At 40.8% G+C, this 25046-nt stretch overlaps 1 protein-coding gene across 1 annotated transcript; it reads left to right on the top strand.

Annotated features, from left to right (window-relative positions):
• On the top strand, positions 1-25046 carry LOC110529569 (clavesin-2). Its single transcript, XM_021611906.3, has 5 exons — positions 1-1545; positions 2214-2388; positions 16412-16522; positions 16975-17195; positions 22621-25046. Exons 1-5 carry the CDS (start codon positions 1157-1159, stop codon positions 22712-22714), a joined length of 990 nt encoding a protein of 329 aa, XP_021467581.1. The 5' UTR covers positions 1-1156; the 3' UTR covers positions 22715-25046.

Genomic DNA, 25046 nt, shown 5'->3' with positions numbered 1-25046 from the left:
AAAATGGGTTCCACAATGCAATGCTAAATGACATAAACATGGTTGAATGGTTGGAGGTCGTTTCAAAGATATTATTTATACAGCACTAGAATAGCCTATACTCTAAAATAAAATAAATAATTCATGACCCACAAATTGATGACAGACTGAGATTGAGACGACGATAGAAGAGGAATCAGCATAAATTCGAATGTAAAATCAGAGTGGGCAGCCTATGTCTGGTCTGGTCGCAGCCAATGAGCAGGTGGTGTTTGGGTGCGATGAATAGAGAGTGAAGAGAGGGTTATTCTCCCTCCTACACCATGTGATGACGGCCAGAGTGACTATAACACTGGAGCGATGGTTTTTAGTCACTTTCAACAGCAACAAAACGGCAACAGCATCACTGACGTAAAGCAACCACAAAAAGAACCGGAGCAGCACCGCGCTCAGAACAACGGGAATTGGACTCGGTCACCCAATATTGGGACCAAACACACAGAATGGAAATAGACAGCATACTGGATGGAGTGAGGATGTCGACGGAATATGTCGCCTTCAGTCTTTGACTGTAATTTCTAGCAGTCAGCGACAGCATCTTTCTGATTCTGAATTGCAATGCATTCGGTAAGGAGAGTTATGACAGGAGTTGCTGCAGGGTGCCGCATTGCCTGACCGCTTGAAGGTAGCATAGTGTAATGATTTTATGGTAATTGTAATGTTAGATTATTTTGGGTGGGGATGGATGATAACGGTTGTCTCACAATTGTGTGTTTAGGCTTCCAACATAGCCAGGTTAGAGATGCAATCGGTGACTGAACATAGGCTATTCATATACCTAATTGGGAAGTCAGCAACAGCCAGTATTGCGACTGATTTGAGAGCTTTAAATGTCAACATATTAGAAGAAAGTTGGAAACAGAAGTCAAATGTTAGATAGGTACAGGTGGAAACATAATGGCGCTGTCCAAAAAGTGAATGCAGCCAATGTTGCACCTTCTATCACAGGCCTACTCAGGAGGACCCAGGACGATATCTGAAGTCAGGCTTTGATTTTAGGGAACTGATTGAGAGGGTCCAATAGGCATATACGTGACGCATTCATTGTTGGAGGTTTTGGCTCCATCGACGGTAACATTTTACCAACCATTCAATATTGGCCGTGGAAGTAAGGACGATGGCTCACTTGCAAGCGGGCTTGTCTCCAGAAACCCTGGAGAAAGCCAAGGTGGAGTTAAAGGAGAACCCCGACACTCTACATCAGGACATTCAGGAGGTGAGGGACATGATCATCACCCGCCCAGACATTGGCTTTCTTAGGACAGAAGATGCTTTCATCCTGCGCTTTCTCCGAGCGCGGAAATTTAATCATTTCGAGTCGTTTCGCCTCTTGGCCCAGTATTTCGAATATCGTCAGCAAAATCTGGATATGTTTAAAAACCTCAAAGCAACCGACCCGGGAATCAAGCAAGCTCTCAAAGACGGATTTCCGGGGGTGCTGACCAACTTGGACAGATATGGCAGGAAAATACTGATTCTCTTTGCTGCTAACTGGGACCAGAGCAGGTAATGTCCGTTTGATATTTGGAGCTGTCCTTTCAGAACTACTGTAACGCCACTTGACAGTTTGCTTTTAGTCGACCATCTATATATTTTCCCACAAATCTGTGGCATTGGCTTTGTTATAGCCTAGTCTCATGAATTTAACCGAAACATAAATTGAACTATTAACCAAAAGGCGAGCCCTGTCAGAGTCTCATTGATGTAGGCCAGGGAATGGGCATAGACTAGGCTGCACAGGTCAGTAAAAATTCTAGCACCCCACTAGTGAATGAGGACTGTAAGTGTTGAACCAGATACAATCAAATTACGTTTCACCACATTACTTTAGAGATTTGAGTTTGTGATTTCCTTTACTTTAGGGGCCCACTCATGTGATCTCCATAGTCACAATGAAAACACATTAGTAATTTCACACAATAGCAGGATGTGATAAACACACACAAGGCCATCAGGAGTGTCCATTAACTTAATGACAGCACTCATACAAGTCAAGTTGTCTCTGCAATCTGGATCTCTGTGTATTACTCTCCTGAATTAAAAGGTTAAAGAGTCACATTCTGTATTTACTGCCAAACAAGGGTATGCTGGTTACATTTCATTTTTACAGTTAACAATTTAACTGGGATTACAGTACTAGAATAGTCTCCTAATGCTTTTGCTCACCTCTATAGGTATACATTTGTGGATATACTGCGATCTATTCTGTTGTCGCTGGAGTCCATGATAGAAGACCCAGAGCTACAGGTCAATGGATTTGTCCTGATCATCGACTGGAGCAACTTCACGTTCAAACAAGCCTCCAAACTAACACCGAGTATGCTGAGACTGGCCATAGAAGGTCTACAGGTAACAGTCTCAACATTCTTATAAACCTTCTCTTTGCTGGGCTCCACATCACTCAGATTAAGTTCCTAGCTACTTTTGACAATAAACTCCCATTTACTGAGATTACCCAGATTAGAGGGGTTTGCTACATTTACTGATTTTAGTCAAGCCTAAAACAATAAAGGTTTTGGGGGATTTTGAATACACCAGACACTTGTCAGTCTTGCAGTGTGAAAGTGCAGATCTTCGTTGTTGTCATGGTCGGTTATGGAAATATAGCACTACTGCTACTAGTTTATATGGGGGGAACATTAGCGACAAGCTATATATAACCACACATATATAACCACTTCGTTGTTGTCATGGTCGGTTATGGAAATATAGCACTACTGCTACTAGTTTATATGGGGGGAACATTAGCGACAAGCTATATATAACCACACATGGTTCTGCACACCTGGGATGCTTGCTGGAGTAGTGGGACAAGTCACCGAATCTTAATGAAAAACAGTTTCTGACCAACTTTCTTATCATTCTCTTGGTGATGTGACAAGCTGTTATAATGTAAATGCACATCCACTCAATAATCACTCCTCTGTACTCTCAGAAATGATTTTACAATCAAAGACTTGCATAAGAAATTAATTACGACATTTCCATTTTGATTTCTGAGCCTATGATTGCAGTCTTCAGCAGGTGATGCAGAGACTCAAATTTGAACAACATTCCTTTGACCCTGTTCAATATTTTCTAATGGAATACAAAAGACAAGGTCTCTGTCCAAGTGCATCCTTTGGGAGGTGGCCAACATGATGTGTTGCCTAATAACAAAATGCATACAGCAATTGCGAATTACATTTTTGTCATTTAGCAGACACTCTTATCCAGAACGACTTATAGGAGCAATTAGGGTTAAGTGCCAAGCTCAAAGGCATAGAATTATTTTTCACATAGTCAGATCTGGGATTTGAATCAGCAACCTTTTGTTTATTGGCTCAATGCTCTTAACCGCTAGGCTATCTGCCAACCAATTCCTCTGTAGTCCATCATTCAAATGTTATTGTGTGGAAAGTTAAGATAGGCTAGTTCCGTAGCTATGTAGCCATGTAATATGTAGCCATGTAGAGCGTAGGCTGTTATCACCAGAAAGGTTCCTTGACTGAATATCAATGGAGGACCATGATGAGGCCATTGCACATTCCACTGCCTCTCCAGACACAGATTAGACTGTGAATAATTGATCACTACTATTAGTATCTCTGCCTCCCAATGTGCCGCTATCAAATCATGCGGGAACACTGTTGTCATCCTTTGAATGGAAAATAAAATACAACCCAACAGAAACATTGTACTTACTGATGGAATCAGCCACATAATCAACAGTTACTGGCTAAACATGTCTCCCTGTCTGATTCGGAGACGAAAAGCTCCAACAGAAACCCATTTCAATCTGAGCAAGTTTATATCGACAGTACATAATATATGATCATCGGTTCTACAATAGTCGATACTTCATAAGGTATATATGCTATTTATTATATGGTATGGTATCTTCAACTATTGATTTTCCACCTCAGACACAAAATGTGTTGTCCAGTGCCTGACCCTTCTCCTCATAATGCTTCTCTCCAGTGTAATGGATAGTGGTGACATCCTATCTGTGAGCCCGCTTGACACTGAACACTGAGAGCATCTCAGGGTGTTGTGGCCCTCTGGTGGGTTGTGTAATGACATTGAAGGGCTCATGTGTGCCAGCCCGCCTCATGATTCACTATGACTGTCATGAAGGGCCTGATCTGCTAAAGAAATCACACACAAAGAAAAGCACATTCAAGACATCAACATTAGGTTTTCATCCTCAGCTGAGGTTAACACTCGTTGCCTCTATGGGTATTGATTTTTGAAATTGCCAAGAAGTCAAGACGTTGTTGTTTTTTGTTGTGAAGGACATGTTATAGCTAATGATTTATCCATATTACATATCATTTGTACTTGCATCAGGTGCAGCTCACTGTTTGCTGCCCACCAGTGTGTTTGTGTGTGTGTATTCCGGATCTCGGTTCAGCTTCTTTGTCATTTTCTGTCAGTACATTTGTTAATGCACGTGGGTGGTGTGTTCAGAATAACATGATGAAATTCAACATTACTAACAACAATTACATTTTTTTTAACACTTCCACTGGCAACAATGAAAGGACTCTGCTTACAGAATTTGAAAGAGATTATGGAAGATTATGAAGCTTAACAGAAAAATGAAAATTAACCGAAAATCTGAACATACCCCTTAAGGATATTTCAAAATGCATCTCCAACTGTGTCTGCTAAATAACTACATTTTAATTGTCAATGTGTGATAATTCAGTTTCCTATTCCCAAACTGACAGTCACATCTATTGTTGTTGGAATAGCTAATACACAGAGCACAGCTCTAGTACAGATTTCATTGCATATTGCAAAACAAAGAGAAAGAAATTAACACTTGTTTAGAGTGGGTATTCTTGGCAAATCAATATCAAGAGAAACAAATGGTTGAAATGAGTAGAACACTCCATGCTGGCCTTGGTTTCCCCAAGCTATGCTTTGTTATCTTAGAGCCTCTGTTGTTTCCTCTTGCTCACCCGCCCGCCCGCCCGCTCTCTCTCTCTCTCTCTCTCTCTCTCTCTCTCTCTCTCTCTCTCTCTCTCTCTCTCTCTCTCTCTCTCTCTCTCTCTCTCTCTCTCTCTCTCTCTCTCTCTCTCTGTCTTAGCCATGCCTTTTGTCCCTCTTAGTCTAGAGAATAACCTGTGTTCGGCAGCCAATCACAAAAGACCAGTCTTCCCCATCCCATCCCACAAGTTTCCGTGGCAACCTGTCCAACCGCCATGCTATGTACTCTCCAGATGGACTGTGCTGCTAGATGAGAGAAACACACTTCTGCCATTCTCTCTCAGAGTGGGTGATGATGTGTGCATTATTTCTGTGGGTTTAAGACAGATTGGGGGACAAATGTTTTACATTAACATAATTCTGCAGATGTAGGGCTGTAGTCAGTCCCTCTCTCCATTTGGTCTGCTTCTCCATAATTATGTAATTTGGTGCAATGGTGTTAATTCACATCTTAAAAGGTGACAGCTTAAAACCCATTTAGCCAGGCTCAATCAATTAGTTATATATGATCAATAAATTATATATGAGTGCAACACATTTTTTAAACGCTCTTACATTTTTAAATTTGAGCCATTTAGCAGACGCTCTTATACAGAGCAATTTACAAGGGGTGGCAGGGTAGCCTAGTGGTTAGAGACTTGGACTAGTAACCGGAAGGTTGCAAGTTCAAACCCCCGAGCTGACAAGGTACAAATCTGTCGTTCTGCCCCTGAACAGGCAGTTAACCCACTGGCCGTCATTGAAAATAAGAATTTGTTCTTAACTGACTTGCCTAGTTAAATAAAGGTCAATTAAAAAAATAAAATAAACAAGAGCAATTAGGGTTAAGCTCCTTGCTCAAGGGCACATCGACAGATTTTCACCTTGTCGGCTTAGATTTGCACCAGCGACCTTTCGGTTACTGGCACAATTGTCTTTAACCGCTAGGCTACCTGCCGCCAAATCTTCATCACTATTATTAATGATTGTGGGAGATCGTCAGTGAAATAATTAGAACTGCGAGAGGTTCATGCTTGGAGCTATTTTTAGAGCAAATTTTTTGAGCACTCTATAAAGTATTCATATTGCATTGCCATTTTTTTTCTAAGTGTATAGTGGTGAAAAACGACATTTTGTTCATTCACAAACGAATGTGTTTTTTCCCCCTGCATATGGCTAATAGACTTATTTCAGTAGCAGCAGATAATGCCGTGTTGTGCTTTGAGGACAGTGGCTGTCCCTTCTCTGGAACTAAGGCGCCTAGTCCTTGGAACTCGGTAGTGAGTGTTGCAACCGAGATCAGACGATTTTTACGGGATACACGCTTCAGCACTCAACGGTCCCGTTCTGTGAGCTTGTGGGGCCTAGCACTTTGCGGCTGAGCTGTTGTTTCTTCTACACATTTCCACTTCACAATAACAGCACTTACAGTTGACTGGGGCAGCTCTATCAGGGCAGAAATTTGACGAACTGACTTATAGGAAAGGTGGCATCCTATGAAGGCTCTTCAGTAAGGCCATTCTACTGCCAATGTTTGTCTATGGAGATTGCATGGCTGTGTACTCGATTTTATACACCTGTCAGCTACGGGTGTGGCTGAAATAGCCGGATCCACTAATTTGAAGGGGTGTCCACATACTTTGAATATATTGTATATGTGTCAGGGTTAGGGTCAATTCAGGATTTACACTGAAATTCCAATTCCAATTATCCTCAATGATTTTCAGTGAGGGAAAATGTGAATTTTCATTTACTTTCTGAATTGACGGGAATGGAAATGGAATTGACCCCAACCCCGTTATGTAGTAATGAAGGGAGAAAACCCTATTCCCAGACAGATACCTCTTACAATCCACTGAGCAAAACATTTTGGTCAGTATTCTTAGTCAACTCAGTGTTACTGTATTGTTTGAATGCAAACTATGATTCATGCATCGATAATGATGTCATTACAGGTGGATAAAATAGCCATTGAGCTTTGAGGGGATTATACAAAGTGTTTTTTATTTTCTACTTGTGGTGAAAACTCCAGGAGAAGAACACAGATCAGATCCTAATGCCATTCCATCAATAACATTGAGCTATGATAAATTCCCATCGATCGCATGTTTTATTAAGCCCACCCACAGGATGGATGAATTGAAAGCAGCAAACCGCTCGACATGTTTCTCTAAGCTTGCCGATAACGCAGTGGACTTGCTCCATTCTGTTCAAATTGTATTTATGAATTTAGTCCTAAACGAGAACCTTTTCAATGTGTTTATCGCCAAAGTATACCCAAAAGCTGTGAAATATGGATTTGACCTTCCCTCAGTCGAGTCTGGACTTTTATCAAGGGCGAGTCTGTATAATATTTATAGATTCGACCTGTTAACACATTTTGAGTGATTCTGAAGAACAGAGCCTTTCCTCAGTGAGAGGTCAGGAATTATGCTGTGCTGTGCTCAATAGTGCAGTATGCGCATGTAACAAGTTCAACCAAAGTGCTCCCTCCATCTCTCTGTCTGACTGGGAGTCTCCCATCTGAATGCTCAGCTCCACTGCCTCATATCCCACAGCCCTGTCCAGGGGACTCTCAGCTGGCCGAGGAATCAGCAGCAGACATACAGTATTTTGGACCGAGGGGCAGAGGAAAACCAATTGTTAGTTTGCTTGCCTCAGATTCCGATTCCGCCTGGCACTCTGGAGTTGTAATGTTGTTTCTCCTGCAGAAGAACTGTGCTGGTCTGGTCTGTAACGGAATGTGGTTTTGCCAATAAGTGGAGCTTCATCCCTCACAATGAACTTTCCCCCAACTTTTTCACTTTACTTTTTCCCAAATTAACAGGCTGGATCTGGCAGGTGCAGATAAAGTGTCTCCTGTGGTGCCTACGTTATTGACGTGACCTATCATTTGTAACTGTCTCTCTTCTCTCTCCTTTCTCCTCTCTCTATTTCCATGGCTACGTATTAATCCAGGGTCTGTCTCTTCAAAGAAAGCAGAGAATGGCTTTATGTCATTTTCAGTTTTCACTTAATGTAGCTCTCAATCAAAAGCCTTCCCCAGATAGCCTACTACAAAGTGCTGTGGGCCTGTTTATATTGTAGTCTGATGTTAAACTAGTGCATATGAAGAGGCATGATTACAGTAAAGGCAGGGCCGTGGGAAGAAAGGGTGCTGAGGGGGCTGCAGCACCCCCTGAAAAATCATAATAATAATATATATATATATATATATATATAAATGGGGAAAAAAATATTAAAATCCACAAAAGTGGGCCTTTAATAGTGCTGTATTAGCGGTCTGTTGCATGGGCCAAAATATTTTTTAAGCGCCCTCTCCCTTGAAAATAAATAATGATAAAACGCAACATCCCAACCCCCAAACTACTTCCAGTGGCTGTAAGTAAAGGTATATAACAAAGTAGCATCTTCACTTTAGGCTACATTTTCTTTTTTGAAAAGGACTCCACTAAATTGACGTTTTCTTTTTTTCATTTTCACAGCAGGATTAATTCACTCCATCCTTTATCAATGACTCCTGAAAAGAGCAGAGCTGAATTTAGAGAGCTAGTCAAGCCTATCCTATGAAAAGAAAAATGAATCCAGGAAAAGATGTGAAAACATGGGAGTCCTTTCCAGAATTTTCAACATCAACAGTAGTGAAAAAAGCACAGATTGACAATTCATGTATTCAGATTTACATATTATAGGCTATAACTTTTAGTACACCATCTCATCTCTTGGGTTTGCATGCATATACCCTTTTGTCATGTTTACGAATCAGTTGCCAAATTCATTCCAGACCATGAAGCTCAACTTCAAATGAGATTCATTCAAAATGGGGATAGTGCATTCACTGTTGCAATCGGGCTAATCAGCATTTTCTGGTTGACAAATCACATGTCATCAGTGTATACCATTGAGTCCTTGTGGAACAACACATTCTGGGATTTTGCCAGTATGTGTTCATCAGTGTTCACTGAAGGGTTTGACAGCTTGGCTTTATAGGCTTCTATTGCCATCAGTGCCTCTCTGCAATGCAAGGAAAGTCTCATCAGCAATCTCTGCCTTGTTAGGTGGGCTGCCCTTGAATCTCTGCCTTAGTTTCTTGCTTTTGTTGCTTGGGAAAATCTATGAGGTAACATCAGGCAACCTATATGTTTTCAACAAAAGGACAAGTATATCAGGAGGCTAAACTGTGACAAAACAGTCACCAAGAGATAAAAAAATATATATGTTTGGTTATTAACTAATACAGTGCCTTGCGAAAGTATTCAGCCCCCTTGAACTTTGCGACCTTTTGCCACATTTCAGGTTTCAAACATAAAGATATAAAACTGTATTTTTTTGTGAAGAATCAACAACAAGTGGGACACAATCATGAAGTGGAACGACATTTATTGGATATTTCAAACTCTTTTAACAAATCAAAAACCGAAAAATTGGGCGTGCAAAATTATTCAGCCCCCTTAAGTTAATACTTTGTAGCGCCACCTTTTGCTGCGATTACAGCTGTAAGTCGCTTGGGGTATGTCTCTATCAGTTTTGCACATCGAGAGACTGAAATCTTTTCCCATTCCTCCTTGCAAAACAGCTCGAGCTCAGTGAGGTTGGATGGAGAGCATTTGTGAACAGCAGTTTTCAGTTCTTTCCACAGATTCTCGATTGGATTCAGGTCTGGACTTTGACTTGGCCATTCTAACACCTGGATATGTTTATTTTTTAACCATTCCATTGTAGATTTTGCTTTATGTTTTGGATCATTGTCTTGTTGGAAGACAAATCTCCGTCCCAGTCTCAGGTCTTTTGCAGACTCCATCAGGTTTTCTTCCAGAATGGTCCTGTATTTGGCTCCATCCATCTTCCCATCAATTTGAACCATCTTCCCTGTCCCTGCTAAAGAAAAGCAGGCCCAAACCATGATGCTGCCACCACCATGTTTGACAGTGGGGATGGTGTGTTCAGCGTGATGAGCTGTGTTGCTTTTACGCCAAACATAACGTTTTGCATTGTTGCCAAAAAGTTCAATTTTGGTTTCATCTGACCAGAGCACCTTCTTCCACATGTTTGGTGTGTCTCCCAGGTGGCTTGTGGCAAACTTTTTATGGATATCTTTAAGAAATGGCTTTCTTCTTGCCACTCTTCCATAAAGGCCAGATTTGTGCAATATACGACTGATTGTTGTCCTATGGACAGAGTCTCCCACCTCAGCTGTAGATCTCTGCAGTTCATCCAGAGTGATCATGGGCCTCTTGGCTGCATCTCTGATCAGTCTTCTCCTTGTATGAGCTGAAAGTTTAGAGGGACGGCCAGGTCTTGGTAGATTTGCAGTGGTCTGATACTCCTTCCATTTCAATATTATCGCTTGCACAGTGCTCCTTGGGATGTTTAAAGCTTGGGAAATCTTTTTGTATCCAAATCCGGCTTTAAACTTCTTCACAACAGTATCTCGGACCTGCCTGGTGTGTTCCTTGTTCTTCATGATGCTCTCTGCGCTTTTAACGGACCTCTGAGACTATCACAGTGCAGGTGCATTTATACGGAGACTTGATTACACACAGGTGGATTGTATTTATCATCATTAGTCATTTAGGTCAACATTGGATCATTCAGAGATCCTCACTGAACTTCTGGAGAGAGTTTGCTGCACTGAAAGTAAAGGGGCTGAATAATTTTGCACGCCCAATTTTTCAGTTTTTGATTTGTTAAGAAAGTTTGAAATATCCAATAAATGTCGTTCCACTTCATGATTGTGTCCCACTTGTTGTTGATTCTTCACAAAAAAATACAGTTTTATATCTTTATGTTTGAAGCCTGAAATGTGGCAAAAGGTCGCAAAGTTCAAGGGGGCCGAATACTTTCGCAAGGCACTGTACATCTAAACAGAAGCTAATAAATCAATTGAACTGATCTTGTGATAAAAGATCTTTGGAGCCCAGCAAAATGGCCCACGTATGCCCACGTCCATCTGTTCATGTTCCATGTTGCTGGCTTCTGATGATGCTTGGATGTCATTTGCCCTTTTAGTTGCTCACAGTTAAAGATGCATATGCATAAATCGCTCCGGCATTTCCTGGTTTCTAAAATTCTTATAGTTCGCCTAATTTCAGTTTCTGTGACAAAACAATCAAACATAGTATAGAGAATCATTGTACCATCTAAACCGCTGTGAAAGGTATTGTCCATAATCAAAAATGTTGTATTTTCAGCGGTTTGAAGCTGGTGTACAAAACAGAAAGTAAAAGACACAAAAATGAATCTTAAAAACAGGTAGCATAGAAATAGCACACATATAACAGATCTATCCCTTCTTAGACTTGCTTTCAATGAGAATGACAGATGTTTAACACGCATTTCTATGTGAATTTGGTCTGGTCACCCAAAAAGTTACATATTGCAGCTTTAAGCTTCATGCTCTCTCAATTATGGAAGTTTTCCTCTCCAAATCAAACTGTAGCAGAAGTAGCTTGTAGCTAGAATACATCAAAGAGGGCAGCAGTGGTTTTCTATTCTTCCCCTTTCCCTCCTTCCTCCAACATCGCACTAGAGGTACAGACCAACAACAACAACCAGTCTCCATCCTGCATTCTATTTTGTGTTTCTTATACATTCAGTGTACAAAACATTAAGAACAGCTGTTATTTCCATGACATAGACTGACCAGGTGAATCAAATCAAATCACCTGTGCTGAATACAGGTGTAGACCTTACAGTGAAATACTTACTTGCAAGTCCTTAACCAACAATGCAGTTTTAAGAAAATACCTAAAAAAAAAAAGTATGAGATAAGAATAACAAATAATTAAAGAGCAGCAGTAAATAACAATAGCGGGGCTAAATACAGGAGGTACCAGTACAGAGTCAATGTGCAGGGGCACCGGTGTTGTACTGTTTTTTTCCAGGTGAAAGCTATGATCTCTTATTGGTGTTACTTGTTAAATTCACTTCAATCAGTGTAGATCAAGGGGAGGAGACAGGATAAAGAATGATTTTTAAACGTTGAGACAATTGAGACATGGATTGTGTATATGTGCCATTCAGAGGGTGAATGGGCAAGACAAAAAAATGTAAGTGCCTTTGAACGGGGTATGATAGTAGGTGTCGGGCGCACCGGTTTGTTTCATGAACTGCAGCGCTGCTGGGTTTTTCACACTCAACAGTTTCTCGTGTGTATCAAGAATGGTCCACCACCCAAAGGACATCCAGCCAACTGTGGGAAGCATTGGAGTCAACATGGGCCAGCATCCCTGTGGAACACTTTCAACACATTGTAGAGTCCATTCCCCCGAAGAATTGAGGCTTTTCTGAGGGCAAAAGGAAGGTGTTTTCAGCTGTGCCTTATGATGTTGTGCCAGAAAACAGAGTCTCAGCCTGTGAGCAGCTCTACTGGTGCCAGTCGCTGGACCGCCCAGTGTCCTTGCAGCCAGGCCAAGGGATGCTAACCCAGCTGTCCAGCATCACCGTGGCAACAGGGGCTGTCCTTCCTGAGATAGACAGAGCCCTTAAAGCTCAGTTCTGTCGTCTTCACCATCAAAGCACATGGCTCTTTTCTCTCTCAGTCCAGGCAGGGCAAGAGCAAACACATGCTAGCCCCACTGAGGGTAATGAGGAGTATCCTGAACAAATGATGGACTGATCCCTGTGATGTAAAGGGATTAAGGTGTATGGATCCTTCTGTTTGGCGTCTAGGCCTAGACGTGCACAAGAAGCCATTAGTGCCCTGTTTTAAAAATTAACAGCTATCTGGTTATCTGCAAACTATGCATAGCCAAGAGGCAAGATCTATCACACTGCAAGGATACCCTCTGACACTTCAAATTTTTGTCTGAAAGTGTGATAGAGAGAATTAGTGTTGTGAGTTGATTACCATGCTTAGTAGAAGTATACATCCAGCTGGGTAGATAGGTATAGCACAACAAGAATTCTCAGTGTTGGTTCTCTGAGCTGGGAGGAAAAAACTCAATAATAGCAGTGTGAGACAGATTTAAGAGGGAAACCCTACTGGAAAAAACATAATAGCCTAATTTTCAAACTGGTCCACACTGGGCTATGTTGTCCATGCAGGTTGGATTGCTGGTCAAGATGGTCTGACCAGCATGGTCTAGCTGGTTAGGCTGGCCAACTAGCTGGTCAAGCTGGCGATGCTGGTGACCAGCTCATGCTGGTATGCCAGTGATTCTGGTATGCAGGTGACCAGCTCATGCTGATGTGCTGGTGATGGTGGTGTGCTGGTGACCAAGCTGGTCCATGCTGGTCTATGCGAGTCCAGCATGGTCTAGCTGGTGAAGCTAGTCTGCAAAACCACGCCCATCATTATCATATTTCCCAGCATGCTCATTGCAGTTTGAATTTTGGAATTGTTTTTTTCAATATCAGTATTTTTGCATGTACTTGATTGATTAATCAATTAAATTATCTTATGCTACACAAAGATAAATAACATTTTCTAAACGAATCCAATCTGTTAGTTGGAGTTATTGCACCTGTTACCGAAATGGTTGTTCCAGTTTAGGTGGTTACAGTGCATTTGGAAATTATACAGACCTCTTGACCTTTTCCACATTTTCTTGCAATACAGCCTTGTTCTAAAATGGATGAAATTACTTTTTTTCCATCAATCAACACGCAATACCACACAATGACAAAGAGAAAACAGGTTCTTAGACAATTTAGCAACATTTTTATTTATTTAAATACCCTATTTATGTAAGTACTCAGACCTTTTACTATGGGACTCGAAATTGAGCTCAGGTGCATCCTGTTTTCATGGATAATCCTTGAGATGTTTATACAACTTTATTGGAGTCCACCTGTGGTAAATTCAATTGATTGGACATGCTAAAATGTCTAATGACCTGTTTTTGCTTTGTCATTACGGGGTATTGTGTGTATATTGATGAGGGAAAAAACTGTTGAATACATTTTAGAATAAGGCTGTAATTTAACATCCCTTGGGGCGGCAGGTAGCCTAGTGGTTAGAGCGTTGTACTTGTAACTGAAAGGTTGCAAGATCGAATCCCTGAGCTGACAAGGTCAAAATCTGTCATTCTGCCCTTGAACAAGGCGGTTAACCCACTATTCCTAGTCCGTCATTGAAAATAAGAATTTTTTCTTAACTGACTTGCCTAGTTAAATAAAGGTACAATCTAATAAATAACAACATTTGGAAAAATTCAAGGTGTCTGAATACACTGTAGGTAGTGTAATTTATTAATATTTCTAACCCGGGCAGTCATTGAAAGTTCCAATTGTTGGATATCCCCAATCTGTCAGGATTCCAATAGGAATTAAACATTACTTTGCAAGCCAGCATCATGTGACTTGATGCTGGTTATGTTGGTCACTAGTGTCCAAAACACAGTGAAGGCTGGTCAGCAGCAAAACACAGCAAAAGGCTGATCACCAGCGAAAACTAAGCAAAACACCAGCAAAAACACGGGGGAAGAGACCAGCAAAAACCAAGCGAATGCACCAGCAAAAGAACAACGAAGGCACCAGCAGAAACACAGCGCATGGCTGATGACCAGAAAAAAACACAGCAAAGGTTGATCACCAGCAAAAACACAGCGAAGGCTGGAAGGCTGGTGACCAGCATGACCAGTTTTTCTATGCAGTTTTTTTCAGCAGGGAAGCTACAGTGAGCTAGCAACACCATTGTCAACTACCTCCATTAGCTAATTCAATTAATAAAGGTAGCCATTACACCAGTCTTAAACTTCAGTAAAGTCTGCAGAACAGATGGGAACCACACTTACACATGAAACTGAGGCCTTACCAACTTGTTAAATGTTGTGATACTATTGTGTATTTTGAGCTTTCCTGGTGATTGTCCTCCCCCGGGTTTGACTGTAGCTGTGATGTTGCTCTGCTGCGGTGCCTGTGTGAGATGACTTTACCCTAGATTGTGTCACTAGATTACAGGGTGCACTCTGGGTGTTCGTCCTGCGTCCTCCTCACAAACTATTCCCTAAATCATCAGATTGCTCCTTTACATGAACTTCTCCCCAGGGACACAGTTCTGCTGCTCGTCAGCCAACCCTGTTATATCAGTGTATAATCTCAGAATACTCCCTGTGTCCAAATTATAACAGACCATTATGATAATAATGTTCAATCTACAGTGCCTTCGGAAAGTATTCAGACCCCTTGACATTTTCCACATTTTGTTTAGTTACAGCCTTATTCTAAAATGGATGAAACATTTTTTTCAGCAATCTAGACACAATATCCCATAATGACAAAGTGAAAACAGGTTTTTAGAATTCTTTGCAAATGTATTCAAAATAAAAACAGAAATACCCTATTTACATAAGTATTCAGACCATTTGCTATGAGACTCGAAATTGAGCTCAGGTGCATCCTGTTTCCATTGATCATCCTTTCGATGTTTCTACAACTTGATTGGAGTCCACCTGTGATAAATTAAATTGATTGGACATGATTTGGAAAGGCACACACCTGTCTAGATAAGGCCCCACAGTTGACAGTGCATGTCAGAGCAAAAAACTAAGCCATGATGTTGAAGGAATTGTCCGTATAGCTCTGAGACAGGATTGTGTCGAGGCACAGATCTGGGGAAGGGTACCAAAACATTTCTGCAGATATGAAGGTCCCCAAGAACACAGTGGCCTCCATCATTCTTAAATGGAAAAAGTTTGGAACCACCAAGACTCTTCCTAGAGCTGGCCGCCCGGCCAAACTGAGCAAACGGGTAGAAGGGCCTTGATCAGGGAGGTGACCATTAACCTGATGGTCACTCTAACAGAGCAGAATGGGAGAAACTCCCAAAATACAAGCTTGTAGCGTCATACCCAAGAAGACTTGAGGCTGTAATCGCTGCCCAAGTTGCTTCAACAAAGTACTGAGTAAAATGTCTGAATACTTATGTGTTTCTATTTTTTTTCATATACATTTTCTAAAATTTCTAAAAACCTGTTTTTGCTTTGTCATTATGGGGTATTGTGTGTAGACTGGTGAGAGGAAAAAACAATTTAATCAATTTTAGAATAAGCCTGTAATGTAACAAAATGTGGAAAAAGTCAAGGGGTCTGAATACTTTCCGAATGCACTGTATGTCTCAAACCTGCATGGTAATGTAACAGCACGGAAAAAGCCAATGTAAGTGCAATATTGTAACATAAATGGACTGGGTGATTTTCAATGCGCAACATTAACATAAAGCCAATAATGCCCATATGCAAACCCATCAAGATAAATCTGGGACGTTGGACAAGGAAATGAAAGAGAACAGAATTACCTTCTATTTACATTCTACAAAACAATGTTCAAATCCACTCTCATTAGCCAACATACCCTCCTCATAATGTAGTTTCATAGAATAAAACAATATCTACTCTTAGTGAAAATCACATCAAAAGTGGATTACCATACCAACAGGTAGAATAGTGAGTGTGTTTGTGTTTTGTATTGCCCACAGGACAGCTTTCCTGCCAGGTTCGGAGGAATCCATTTTGTGAACCAGCCGTGGTACATCCACGCCCTGTACACTGTCATACGACCCTTTCTGAAGGACAAGACAAGAAAAAGGGTAAGATGTGAGGAAGTTGTTGACTGAACATTCTGAAAAATCACTTTGACAGAGACCAACAAGTCAACTGTGTTGCTGTAACCAATGAATGTCAGGTCATTCTATTCAACATATGGCAGCGGTTATCATACTTTCTGAATAGATGCTGTCATAAACATTGTTCAGGTCAGGACTTTTGCTTTTCAAAAGGGCAAATCTATCCACTCCAACAAACTGTAGACTTTTATAACGTGCTCTAAGACAGTATATACTCATTATCTATCTGTGTCAATGTTGTGTTGTTGTTTTGTCCAGTGCTTGACTTGGAATAAAACAGAAGCTCCACAATAGTTTTGAGCTATTATTCTGTAAGAGGAACATGATCTAAAGTAGTAGAATGTTCGAGGTGCCGGTACTCAGTTCCGGTGAGCACCTACCCAAGTCAACCACTGGTTTTGTCCATCCCACTCTAGATCTTCATGCATGGGAACAACCTGAACAGCCTTCACCAGCTCATGCACCCTGAGATCCTGCCCTCTGAGCTGGGTGGGATGATGCCCCCCTACGACATGGGCACCTGGGCCCGCACCCTCCTGGACCACGCCTATGATGAGGAGACTGAGTACTGCCCCGAGTCCTACTCCCTGTCTGTCAAAGACCTGGAGAAAGACCTGTCTCCCAAAACCATGAAGAGGTCAGTCTAGACTCTGGACAGTCATGTTATTCACGTGTGTCATTGTGATAGATTGTGTATTATGTGTCTTCATACAAGATAAGGTGGAGGTGTCTTCTGAGAAAGCGATATGTTAGTCTGTCAGATATGTCATAACTGATGCATTGTTTCCATTTATAAACCGGATGGTTCCAGCCCTGAATGCTGATTGGCTTAAAGCTGTGGTATATTTAAGAAATAATTAGAGCATAATTAGAGCAGTAAAAATAAGTTTTGTCATACACGTGGTATACTGTCTGATATACCACGGCTGTCAGCCAATCAGCATTCAGGGCTCGAACCACCCAGTTTATAATAGACCATATTCCACGGCTATGACAAAAAAAATACTATTTACTGGTCTAATTTCGTTGGTAACCAGCTTATGCATTGTGTCGTGCATAAGAACAGCCGTGTAATATTGGTCATTTACCACACCCCCTCGGGTCTTATTGCTTAAATATATCATAAAGTATATGGTTCATGTAATAGGGCAGATATGGAATATACTGTACGTAGGGCTTCCTAAAGCTAGAAGAGTAAGTAGGGCTTCCTAGGGCTTTCTAAAGCTATAAGAGTAAGTAGGGCTTCCTAGAGCTAGAAGAGTAAGTAGGGCTTCCTAAAGCTAGCAGAGTAGGTAGGGCTTCCTAGAGCTAGAAGAGTAAGTAGGGCTTCCTAGAGCTAGAAGAGTAAGTAGAGTAAGTAGGGCTTCCTGGAGCTAAAATAATAAGTAGGGCTTCCTAGAGCTAGAAGAGTAAGTAGGGCTTCCTAGAGCTAGAAGAGTAAGTAGGGCTTCCTAGAGCTAGAAGAGTAAGTAGGGCTTCCTAGAGCTATAAAATCTATGGAAAACACATCCTACAGTAAGAACAATCCTTCATTAAATTGCACTACACATGTAGTTCGGTGGAAATTATCTAACCATTATGTAGAAATTATGTTGAATATAATAATAAATTACATTTATCAATCTGACTACATTATTCTGTGAGAAAATGCAACAGGCCCTGTACGTCTCTGGGGGAATCTAGTCAAGGTAGCGAGCCTTACATCTCCTCTCAGTATGACTATAATGATCATGTGTCTGTCTAACTTGCAACATTATGCAATTATTAAGAGACTAGATACAAATAGCTAATCCTGGCAACCAATGTTCTAGCATTCATTTATTCAGACAAGCAGATCAGAGATGTCAACGTGTTACCCAAACGTGTAGTGTAAATAACAACTACAAATAGATGAACATGTAGTCAATCAAAGAATTACTCTGTAAAGCGAGGAATGTATTTACTCAATTCAGCTAATATAATATATAACTCACAAAATAATTAATGCTCAAACAATTACAGTGTACATGAAATACATGATCCATTGCAGACTAGCACAGTAAATTACTACAACCAATAGGATAAGACTTAACGTGGTTACACGTCTTCAATTCAGAATAATCTCTAAACAAATCAACTCAATTTATATGATTGGAGCCCACCCCTGTGTCACTCCCTCTTTGAACTACCCGTTGTCCGATGAACAAAATAACAGTTTCCCAGTAACAATAAACCCATAGCACTTACAGTACAATAAAACATATGGTATCAAAATTCATAGCTCTTTACGATCTCTTGAACAATCCAAACATGACAATTTAATTCACACAGGAACATTAATTTAGTCGATTTCACATTTTCATCTAACTTCACATCTCCAAAGGTGTCTGTGCTCTCAGGGTTCTGTGGGAACGTCACTCCCCACAGAAAACCACAGATAATGTGTTTTTGAGCCCTGTAATAGCCCACAGATGGTCATTCATCCAAACAATGTCATAAATCGTGATTGAGTCATCACGCTGGGCCTCTGCACCTTCAAGTCGCCAGTCCCGAGTATCACCTTCTCTCATTCTTCCACTACACATGGTAGTGCAGAGCACAAAGATCCATATGCTTGTTTGTGTGTGTGGTGTATTAATGCCCTCTCACTGGCATAATTTAGTTGAATTGCTCTGAGAGATAAGCATTGAAAATTGTATACTTGGAGATTATCTTATTTATTCACTATTCAATATGCTAAATATTGTTCTGTGTGTTTCGTTCAGGTGAGTAGTTTAGGAAATCCTCCTTGACATATACACTACCGGTCAAGAGTTTTAGAACACCAACTCAGGGTTTTTCTTTATTTTGACTATTTTCTACTTTGTAGAATAATGCTGAAGACATCAAAACTATGAAATATCACATATGGAATCATGTAGTAACCAAAAACGTGTTATACAATATATTTAATATTTGAGATTCTTCAAAGTAGCCACCCTTTGCCGTGATGATATCTCTGCACACTCTTGGCATTCTCTCAACCAGCTGCATGAGGTAGTCACCTGGAATGCATTTCAATTAACAGTTGTACCTTCTTAAAAGTTATTTTGTGGAATTTCTTAATTCTTAATGTGTTTGAGCCAATCAGTTGTGTTGTGACAAGGTAGGGGTGGTATGCAGAAGATAGACCTTTTTGGTAAAGACTAAGTCCATATTATGGCATGAACAGCTCAAATAAGCAAAGAGAATCAACAGTCCATCATTACTTTAAGACTTGAAGTTCAGTCAACATGGAACATTTCAAGAACCATCAAGCATTATGATGAAACTGGCTCTCATGAGGACCGCCTCAGGAATGGAATACCCAGAGGTACCTTTTCTGCAGAGGATAAGTTCATTAGTTACCAGCCTCAGAAATTGCAGCCAAATAAATGCTTCACGGAATTCAAGTAACAGACACATCGTAACATCAGCTGTTCAGAGGATACTGTGAATCAGGCCTTCATGGTCAAATTTCTGCAAAGAAACCACTACTAAAGGACACCAAAAATAAGAAGAGACTTGCTTGGGCCAAGAAACATGAGCAATGGTCATTAGACCGGTGTAAATTTGTCCTTTGGTCTAATCCAAATTGGAGATTTTTGGTTCCAACCGCCGTGTCTTTGTGAGACGCGGTGTGGGTGTACAGATGATCTCCGCATGTGTGGTTTCCACCGTAAAGCATAGAGAAGGAGGTGTTATGGTGTGGCGGTGTCTGCTGGTGACACTGTCTGTGATTTATTTAGAATTTAAGGCACACTTCACCAGCACGGCTATCACAGCATTCTGCAGTGATACGCCATCCCATCTGGTTTGGGCTTAGTGGGACTATAATTTGTCTTTCAACAGGACAATGACCCAACACATCTCCAGACTGTGTAAGGGCTATTTGATGAAGAAGGAGAGTGATGGAGTGCTGCATCAGATGACCTGGCCTCCACAATCCCCCGACCTCAACCCAATTGAGATGGTTTGGGATGAGTTGGACCGCAGAGTGAAGGAAAAGCAGCCAACAAGTGCTCAGCATATGTGGGAACTCCTTCAAGACTGTTAGAAAAGCATTCCAGGTGAAGCTGGTTGAGAGAATGCCAAGTGTGTGCAAAGCTGTCATTAAGGCAAAGGGTGGCTATTTGAAGAATCTCAAATATAAAATACGTATATTTTTATTTGTTTAACACTTTGGTTACTACATGATTCCATATGTGTTATTTCATAGTTTTGATGTCTTCACTATTATTCTTCAAAGTAGAAAATAGTCAAAATACAGAAAAACCCTTGAATGAGTAGGTGTTGTAAAACTTTTGACTGGTAGTGTATCTTTTTTTGACAGTCTATTGTCTCAGTGAGTTTTTTCAGGGCTGTTTCTCTTACGACTTACTGGGTCATGAAATGAGCATTAGGCAAAAAAATGAAATGATGCACTGATCTGCACTCAATTGACGGAGCTCTGACTTCTTCTGAGTGCGCTAGCTACTGTAGCTACCTTCTGGAGCATGAACAGAAGTGATAGAGTTTTACCTTCGGCAATAAGCTCAGTTCCACTCCTGCTGCCTCACAAAACCCTCTGACTAAACCTTTACAGACATATGACATTGTCATGAAGGCCTTCTTGCCTTGGGGAAATTGGCCTCTCTAATGTCCTTTTTTTGAGAGCCATCTCAATTTGTCAAGTGTGTTTGTGTCTGTGCATGCATGCATCTACGTGTGTATGTGTGTCTACCTGAATGGAAATACATGCACTTCCACCGTTCATAGCACAGAATCTTTGTCTGGATTCAGCAGATTTGAATCAGTAAAATTAATTCTCATTGACATTTCTGCTTACCCAGACAGTAGACCAACACAGCAGGCAAAGCAATGAGAGATACAGCACAGTATGGGATGTTCATTAAGAACATAAAAGCATTTAATAATGTCTTTATTCCTATTGTTAAGCACTCTGTTGCCCTGCACTGCCCCGTCCGTATCTGTGACAGAAGAGCATTTGATTGGTGAATCATAGCATCCTGGCCAGGGTCCTGATGTATGGTGAACTAAAGGCTGTAATCACCAGCAGCCATATGATCTGAAGTGACTTCTTTAGTCAGGGCTATTATCTCCCCACTGTACACTGCCATTCACACACTCCACAAAGTTCAAGGAAACATTACCTCATCAATTACTTGATTAAAATAGCAAAATTGTGTATGAGTCACTGTTAGAGAAGTATATGTTTTGTATGATGAGCCACTCTGTCATGGGGACCCCATAATGACGAAGCCATACTGTACTGTGTGACTATGATGTCTGTGAGTGGAGGCAGATCTGTTTAACTTTACTGCTGCAGTAATGACATAGCTCCCAGCTAGCAGCAGTAGCTGTATGCACTTCTAAATGTTAACCTCACTGAGGCTGATGTGATTGAGTTCTACTATTCATTCCTATGGTAATTTAGCCCCTGTGTTAATTTAGCCCCTGTGTTCATACATTTTATTTTGTTTTTGGGTGTTTTTTTGCCACGGGTGAATGAAGCTCTGGTTGTTGACTTAGTTATCATCATCGGTCATATGAATCTTTCTCTGTCACAGTAGACACAGGAGACCAACCTGTCCCAGATTTCTGCATGATGAATGATAGCTCCCGTTCCCCAAAGCAGCTTAGGCTTTTATTAGAGAAATACATCAAAAATAGGTCAGATCAGTGTCTGAGGGTGACATTTTGTGATCAACTTTTCGGGCTCATGTACTAGACAAGATAACACCATTTATTTTTCTAGGAGAAGATCATTTTATTGATGCTTTTGTGTGCTTGTGCGTGTGCATGTGTGTGCATTTGTGTGTTTGCATGTAACCCAAGGCCTCTTCTGAAACAATTCATGCGGAGGGATTTTGAGATGCATTTATGAAACCCATCTTATATGACCCCCATGTGTGTTACCTGCTCTGCAGGAGGCAAGGGGGCTCTGGGGCTCACACCTTTTCATCCCACTCCTTTGTACTTGAGTAGGTGAGAAGTCATCAGTGATAATGCTTCACTGAGCACAGGCCTCTCGGATGCCAGTCATCTTTTATTTATATCCACAGGTCTCAGTCGGTGGTGGAGCCCGGAGTTCTTAAACGTCCAGAAAAGGTGAAGAGTGAGGAGGAGAACATGCAGCCACTGCTCTCGCTGGACTAATGTAGAGTCTGACACAACACAAACAGCCTAGAAAACATTGACCCTCAGACAGACAGAGACAGACACAGACAGACACAGACAGACAGACAGAATGACGGGAAAGAATGCCCTTGTTCCCCTGAAACAAAAAAAATAACACCGGTATAAAAAGGAGGTGAGGAGCAGGGAAGAGATTGGAGAACGAGAAGAGCCTGTTCTGGCATCATAAAGATGGCCCGACCCACCATTTTGAGGGATATTTCTAAAAAAAAAGAAAAAAAAAAGGAATAAGAGTTACTAGCAGAGTTCCATATGTTATTGTTAAGTGCCAATTCAAAACTGTAAATACACTTCTGATCTAAACCCCAGGAGGATGGGGAACTCATTGTGACAGAAACACATCTAGAGACTGCTGTTAATATTCTGTATGTGCTTGTGAAATATTTTGTGAAAAAATGGTACCTTAGGAGGTTGATGGAAAATCATGCTTAAAGAGGATTGGGAGCTGGGGACATTCAGTACAGTTTCTAAAATGTCCAAACCGGCAAGTGCAGCTCAGGATTAGTTCTAATAATGATGAGGTTCTCTTTAAATGTGAAGCAGAAAGTGTCTGACTGCTTGCACAGCAAGGCATGTGGCTCTTTCATTTGAGGAATTCAAACAGACGTTCAGGTTTCTCTATCTAAAAGCAAACTCCCCTTTACTGTTCAAGGCTCAATGAATTATGTGTTTTTGTCAGAGACCACATTTTTTGTTTGGTCTGAATCTTGCTATTGGAATACTTTCATCCAGAATGGCTTCTTACCTATGGTTATCTATGGTTAAATTTGGATAAACAGTGTCTTCAAACCATTACATTTTTCAACATTTATGAAACGTGTCAAGGTTAGGTATTTCGTATTGCATTTGAGACAAGATACACAGTAAGAAGTGCGTACAGTACCATGAAACAATTCTGCAACAGCAAGGTCACATGACAATTGTTTTATGTTTTGAGATGATTTAGTATTAGCTATTGGTTCAGCTCAGAAGTGTTAAGAATGTTTTCTCTGTGTCATGTGATTCCAGAAATGAGTTCTTGTTTAAGATGTATTAACTACACTTGCTTTGAGGATTATATTGAAACTATTTGTTTCAATAGGAGTGAAGCTGTCCACAACAGCATGGCTACACCTACTTGAAAACCAATTTAGATACAGTATTTCAAATATATAGACATTATTTTCTTATATCTTATTTTATGATGGTGGAAGTTAAGATATAATGTATACTTATATACCGTGTGATAACAAGCTTTTGCAATGGCTGCAAGGGTACAGTCAGTGTATGCCACTGTGTGATCATCCGTTGCGAGCTCCTTTGTTTCTCCCTGCATGGTGGTGATGCTTGAGGCCATGTTCAGCTCTGGAGCCCCTGAGCCCTGACACAGTGCTGCCTTCCTGTTATGACACTAACATGGGGTGAGTTTGTAAATTCACTCTGGAGTGGCTGCCTGCTGCCCAGAACTAGGCCAGGCAGACAGACATTCTTAATACCCAGTGAACACAGTCCCGTAAACCATACAGGAAATGTCAGCTCCAGCTCAATGACTGAGTGACTCGAGCTTTCAACTGCTGCAGACCCAGGGGCCTTTTTGGTTGCTTTGGTGAAGAAAGGGTGCCATAAGAGCTTGTCAGTGTTACCCACTCTGTCTGTAGTAACCGTATGTGTGAGATGTTACAATAACTTGATAGCTGAACAATGTAATTTTTTAAATCTAAAGCCTCATTATCAGATGGTGCTGTCTGTGTGCATCACCCTGGCATATTTTTGTGTGATGTTCATCAGTATTTTAAGGCATTCATGGTGCTTGTTTGTTCTGTGCACTATTCAGATCATGCAACAAGAGCAGCAGCGTTTTTGAGAATTGAACATGCTTGTTTAGCATTTGGAATGTTCTTCCAACTGTTTTCATGTATCCAGCCTTGCCATTTCAACCAAAGCCACCCATTGACAAAACAAAGATTTTTATTGTATTATGCTTTATTTAACAATAATCCATGGCTTGAAGGTAAAGCAACGACTTATTACGACAATGTATTATTTTTCATGAAATGAATGCATATTATTGCTTTGAGTTAAGTCTTTGGTGTCATGTTTTCATGTCACTTTTATTGTATATACATGTAGGAACAGATGGCAGAGAAACTCAATTTAGAGGTCTAGTCAAATCTCAGATTATTCAAAGAGGACGTGTTGGGCAGAGTGTTTTAATGTTTAAATGTCCTTAAAGAGAACTTGCTGATTTAAATTATGTAACTGAATCAAACATGTCCTGAGCAAAAAACAACCAATAAATATGGACCCACTTGGA

Source organism: Oncorhynchus mykiss, chromosome 8 (assembly GCF_057628025.1).
Source record: "Oncorhynchus mykiss isolate SJ-2025 chromosome 8, ASM5762802v1, whole genome shotgun sequence".
In the NCBI taxonomy this organism is placed as follows: domain Eukaryota; kingdom Metazoa; phylum Chordata; class Actinopteri; order Salmoniformes; family Salmonidae; genus Oncorhynchus; species Oncorhynchus mykiss.
The sequence above is the reverse complement of the archived record's forward strand: the minus strand, read 5'-3'. Positions and strand labels throughout refer to the sequence as shown.

Excerpts from the sequence above, each read along its gene's own strand:
- LOC110529569 (XM_021611906.3), top strand. The coding sequence starts at position 1,157 with ATGGCTCACTTGCAAGCGGGCTTGTCTCCAGAAACCCTGGAGAAAGCC. Across the intron at positions 1,546-2,213 it reads GCTAACTGGGACCAGAGCAG|GTATACATTTGTGGATATAC; the intron begins GTAATGTCCGTT and ends TCACCTCTATAG. Across the intron at positions 17,196-22,620 it reads TCTCCCAAAACCATGAAGAG|GTCTCAGTCGGTGGTGGAGC; the intron begins GTCAGTCTAGAC and ends TTATATCCACAG.